This window comes from Carcharhinus amblyrhynchos, chromosome 22, assembly GCF_965287045.1.
Source record: "Carcharhinus amblyrhynchos chromosome 22, sCarAmb.v2.hapA, whole genome shotgun sequence".
Lineage (NCBI taxonomy): Eukaryota > Metazoa > Chordata > Chondrichthyes > Carcharhiniformes > Carcharhinidae > Carcharhinus > Carcharhinus amblyrhynchos.
This window is the reverse complement of record NC_137345.1, coordinates 34,686,311-34,692,310: the sequence shown is the minus strand read 5'-3', so window position 1 is coordinate 34,692,310 and position 6,000 is coordinate 34,686,311. Positions and strand designations below refer to the sequence as shown.

Genomic DNA, 6,000 nt, shown 5'->3' with positions numbered 1-6,000 from the left:
GCCTGAATGAAAGGGGAGGGGCAATCAAAGGCCCCCTGGACATGGGGGCAGGGGTGTAGAGGAACAGGGTCAAGGTGTTGCCCCCTGGACATGGAACCCTGGCATAGCCCAAGGGGCAAAGTGCCTATACCCAAGGCAAGTGCAGTGCCAAGGGGGTAGTGTCTACTGTGGGCAGAGCCTACATGTGATTGCTGGGGGTGGAGGGCTCCCACTGCCACTCTATATGGCGATCAGTCTGGGATGGCAGTGATTGGTATGGGCTGGGGGTGGTCTGCCAGGGTGAAGGGAGTTGCCACTGCTGGTGAGGTGGGTGGGCGGGCAGGCTGAACATCAGGGCCCTCTGGGATGGTGGGGCGGGGGGGGCGGCCCTCGCCTCAGGGCTGGCTCAGGAATTGTTGTGAGGGCCACAACCAAACTGTGGGAGATTCAATCGGGACCATTAAGTTCCCAATACACGTTTGGGCTGTGGTGTTGGGAGTGGCAGCACTGCAGGGTGATCAAGCTAGCCAACAAAGTGACTCTGACAGAGCAAAGCCACTGTGCATGCGCAGAGTTCCAGGACTGTCAGACTTCGGCAACCCCCAGGTTTTTAATGAAATTCATGATTGGAATCTCTGGAGTGCACAGAGTGGGGAGATTTGAGTGAGAAGCTGAATTGACAAAACAGTCAGATCTAGAATAGTTTTCCCACCAATTCAGCGCTTTTGGGAGAATTGTGGCCATTATTACTAATTTGTTCATTCATCAGTCTTACTTGGTTGTCCATAGCTCCTTTCAGTCCTGAAAATAAGGATATAAAAACAGAGACTCAGGCAGTCATTTGGGGTTTTTTTAATGCAGTCAGTTTTCAGGAAAGGCTGCAATGTGGTTAAAATGCAGAGGTGCAGCCAGAAGTCAAGCAAAACATCCATTGATGTGGGATAGAATAATGTTATATTCATACCAACATAAATTATGCTAGTCAAATTTGTTGGCTCTGTACAATAAAGCACAGTAAAGATACAGCAGCTAAATGATTTGTGTCTGGCTTCATCTCACCAAGTGTTTGCTAAGGCAGCAGACATGCAAGAAAGAGTGCGCTATAATACATATCATATAGTTAGGTTTAAGCCAGTGCTGACACAGCCCTAAACACTTTAGGGAGTGGCAAGGTGGCAGTACATTGGATCTTGAGCTACTGGTCATTAAGTGATTCAGATGTTTAAAATTGAATAGGACAGAAACTTGAGACTTAAAGATGATCTTGATCAAAAAAGTGATACTTGAATTTGCAAGATTACTGATTAAGAAAGTTTCCAGCTGAAAGGGCACTGCAAATGAGGACTCAGATCACTGACAGGGGGAACAAAGCTCAAACGCACTATAGGAATGTACTTTAGATGGATTTGCCACGGGAAATTAAGGGGAAATAGTGTGCGGGGTAGGACTGGGTAAGATGCTGTGTCAGAGTCAGTGCAGGCTCGATGGGCCAAACGCAGGGATTCCATGGTTCTAAGGAAGAAGCAGCAATAATATTAAAAATCCAAAAACATCATTCCATTGCACTGACAATGGCACTACTGCCATTCAGGTGACCTTAAGTAACCGAGACTACTCCTGCATCCAGTGGGAAAACTTGTCTTCAAGACTATAATTGACCAAGAAAACTTAGAATCAATGACAGCCTCACCTTCTTCAACTTCCTTCCGCATCCAAAATGAATTTAGAGCAAAGACAAAGCACATTTAAAAAGAGAGAAATGTAAATAATTGTATCAAGAGGGAACAGGAAATAACTGAACAAATTGGTCAGTAGAATTCATTTCTGAATCATTTTAATTAAAATTCTGTTTAATATCACAGTAATAAAAGCAACCCCTAACTTCTATGCAGCTTCATCACTGTAATATCAGTGGGTAGTATCTTAATCACTGTGTTAGGGAGCAGTTCTGTGAACAGCTGATGTTTCAAACAACACTGACACAGTGCCTAATCATGTTGACTTCTTCAACACTGCACACAGTGAAATGTAGAATCAGAGAGCTCATTGCAGCATTTACTCCTCGAGAGATGGAGGAAAACTGTCTACAGGGATCACTGAAGGGAACACAGAAGTACCTCAGCAACTGAAACACTGCCTTTCCTATTGCATAAAATGCAACTTCAGGCATTGGCTAAGTTTATAATATAGCCCCTGCGCCTCCCCCATTATTCAGGAGCTGAGAGCCAGGTCCTCATGTTACATCAGTGAGCATGCTGCACAATTTCATTCTACATCCCAAACCCACTGGCCACGTAAGAACTGGGAAAATTTGCAGATTAAGTTACATTGTTTACAAAAAAAAAGACCTTATATAAAATTTCAAGCCCCTTTTCCTCTTCCTACTACATCCTTTACTCCTACAGAGCCCCCATTCCTAACTCCCACTCCTGCCTTCACTCCTGGCCCCAATTCCCTCCCCCACTTGTCTTACTGCAGTCTTACCTCTCATTAGGGACAGAAAATCAAGTTTACCTCTCCATTTCCATCCTAATGAGACAAACTATATTTAATTGGAGATGTTTGGCCCATCAGGTTCATTACATGGTTTATTCTGAAGATTAAAATTCTCTTACAAAAATGATTGAGTGTCAGTTGTGTTCCTAACACCAGAGTAAGAATACTTTGCAAGAAATATTTCTAATCTCAGGATTTGTCCTGTGTCAAACCCACACTGTAGCAGTCCAGGGTCAACGAGATCACAATATCCAAGTCCTTTCTCTGCATTTTATTTGTTTCTCTTCCTTGAATGGAAACAGAACAGAGAAGTGTCCCAGACAAAACAAATCTCATCCATAACAGCTCACGACGCAATAACCAGCTCAGAACTACATCAGGCACTGTTCAATTTCACCACTGCAGAAATGGAATAACACTCAGGAATAGTTCAGACCAGATACCAGGATAACTGCAAAACAAAATGTTTCACAAATCTTCAATCTTCCTTCCACTTCTTTAAATGCTTCATGTAACTTCATATTTATATTCTGTAGCAAAAATAGAGAGTTTAACCAGGGCTGCTCTTATACATCCAGTACTGCCCTCGTGAAAGAAGCTGCTTCAACACACAGGCTTCCTCCAGAACTCAACAGCACAGCTGCAGAAACTTTGACAAGCTGGTGTGCTCCTCAAATGAAACCACTGATCCTCAGTCAGGCCTCTGCAGTTATTGCTTGGAGTCATGATGAAAAAAAGGTTATGATGAAATCCGATTTCTCTCCCATAAAATGAGCAGCTGGCACCAAAGGAAACAATGACTGCCTTCAGTATCAGTCAATGAGCCAGCAAAGGAGAGGGTACACAGTCTCTTCCAGGTTATTTCAAATGCCTATTGAGCGTAAAACTCTTTTCTCTTTTTCATTGAGGTGATCAGAAAATGGCGTGTAGCAGGGCTGCTGTGCAAACTGACGGAGATAATCTGTTAGATAGGCCTGTAATCAAACACAGGATCAGTATACATGCACAGAAAATATGAATTATTTCACACTGTAACATGGGAAGTATTATTGTCAATACATTCCCACAACAAGCTATAGTTCAGATGCCATTCTTGTCATTTAGGCAAATTTATTTTAAAAGTACTATATGATTTTGTTTAGGAGACTCCTCTCCAAGCAGACAGTGGAATATGAGGATTTATTGGAAGGTATGATGTAACCTCCTGGAATCTGCCTCTCCACACCAATCTCATCCAGCCACCTGTCTACCGTCAGCTCTTTGTCCAAATGTGACTTGAGGGTTTCACCTCAATTATAATTCCTGACAACCCATCCCACCGGTATAAGGATTTTCTGATCAACATCCTTCAGTGGTCCTTTGCACCCCCCAGCCTGAGCCCCTCCACCCCCCACCCCCTCAGCCTCCTCGTCCAGTCAGATTCTCACCCCCCACCCATGCCCTTCACCCAAGTTCATTCTTCCCCACCATGCCCCTCACCCAGTATAGTTCCCTTCCTCCCCCCAACCATCATTCCCCAAGTCCAGTCTCTCCTCGCCATCGTACCCCTCTCCCAACCTGCAGTCTCCTGGTTTCTATTTCCCCAATCCAGTCTCCCCTCCCTCCCTGTCTTTCTCCACCTGCAGTCCACCCTGCTGGTAATTGTCCACCTCTGCAGCCTCTGATCTCCACCCACCAGTCTTTCACTCCTCACCTCCTCGTGAGGGGGGAGTTGGAAAATGGGGCTATGCTCCCCTATTTTTGCCTCATTTCACTCGTTGAAATTCCCCAGTATTCAAAATTGAAACAAGCACTGCTGCACCACAAATCTTTTCTGTTGAGACCATCAGTCCTATACAGCATTATATATCTAAAACTTCTGCTGTACTCATGGCAAAGTTAAACATTCCCATCTCACCCCTTAAGGGTGACAGTCAAGTACCTGTAAATCAACTTGATACAAGGGATCCTTCAGGGTGTCTGGATCATCTTCATCATCCTCATCGTAATAATCATCATCTGTTTAAAAACAACACCATTACTGTCCCTATGATCTTCAAATTGATACAATATGTCACCAATAACCTGGTGTTGTGAGACTTCTTACTGTGCTCATTATTTAATCATTCAGTGAAGTCCAAAGTCTCTCCAGATGACTTATCCTTTTAAAACAATTAATGGACAAGTTGAAGATTCCACCCATATCGGCAATCAAGACATTCCATTTACAATTTGAGGCTTCTAGAGAAGAAAATGGAGGTGGATGAGCTGCCTGTCACCCCCGATCTACTCTTAGTCCTTAAGTGCCAACTATACCAGCAATTCACTACCAACGTGCCCCAGTACAGTGGTGTTCCATGAAGGTTGCCAAGTGTGCTGGGAATAAATTTCAAAATTATGCACTGTTTTAGGAAATCAGCTTATTAATATGAGCTTGGATGTCCACATCTCTAAGTCCCAATGAATCTCAGGCCTCCTGCACACATACCTGCCAGCTGAGAACAGGCTTCACATGTGGGTAGCTCGGATCCGTTACAGGCCCTATGTGCCTGTGCATAGAGAAAAAACTCAGGGACAAGCAAAAAGAACACGGACAGCTCCCAAACAGGGGAACGGGGACAGGAAGAAGTCCAAAAGAAAGTTCCACATAAGGGAAACCACAGGAATCAATAAAGTGAAGGAAAGGAGAAGGCAGGTCCAAACAGAAAAGGGGCTGCAGGGCGCAGACCTTGAAGTGGGCATTGGAGATGTTCAAGTTGTCAGAGATTTTAAAGCCCCAAAGGTTAATAACTCTGTGCTGCAAGGAGGGTATATCTTTAGAGCAGTGGTATTCTGCTTGGTACAACCAAAGAACTGAATTTGTGCTTGTAAGTTTATCCTTGAGGGCATGTGTTGTAGTGTGATGGGTTCAACCACAGGTTTGTCATGGATAAGTTGAAGTAAAGAATCCTACTTTGATTCAGTTGGAGCCAAAACAACAACAACAAAAAATGAGGCTGGTACATACACAGTCCAGCAATGGTTACTTGGGCTTTGGATTTTCATGGATGCTGATGCCTTTCCCAGAATGTCTAATTTGCAGGGAGAAGCTCTCAAATGCTGCAATGCTAATAAGTGAATAGAAGTGACATTTGAGTGCAAAAAACAGTTCGCTCTCCAGCAAGGATATGCATTACTTCAAGCATCTGAGAGAACAAAATGTAAAGAACAATCAACCTATGATGGAGGGTATCCAGGTTTCGATAATGTGCAAAAGGCGAGTCATCTGATGGCTGAGTTCATAGCAAAATCAAAGATAACGCACACCATTGCTGAAACTCTAACTTTGCTAACAGGCAGTAATATCGAGAGAGTACGGTTAGGTGATGAAGCTGGAAGCTCCCCTTTCTGATCAGTATATTGATGAAACGTCAGTTGGCATTAAACATGTGCTTCACTAGAAAATGTTTGACCTCCAGATTGAGACTCTAGAGATATTAGCAGACGCTGCCAGCTCAAAGCTAATGTCAGGTATGTTGATGGGGATTCTATCAAAGGATTTCTTCT

At 43.8% G+C, this 6,000-nt stretch overlaps 1 protein-coding gene across 2 annotated transcripts in view; it reads right to left on the bottom strand.

Moving 5' to 3' along the window:
• Positions 1–1,796: 1,796 nt before the first annotated feature.
• Positions 1,797–6,000, bottom strand: part of ipo9 (importin 9) — a 117,615-nt gene continuing 113,411 nt past the window's right edge. For both annotated transcript variants that reach the window (XM_080210111.1, XM_080210112.1), the window contains 2 exons: positions 4,397–4,473; positions 1,797–3,449 (listed from right to left, as the gene is read on the bottom strand). In XM_080210111.1, the coding sequence (XP_080066237.1) occupies positions 3,339–3,449; positions 4,397–4,473 (188 nt within the window). In that variant the 3' untranslated portion in view covers positions 1,797–3,338. The remainder of the gene's footprint in view (positions 3,450–4,396; positions 4,474–6,000) is intronic.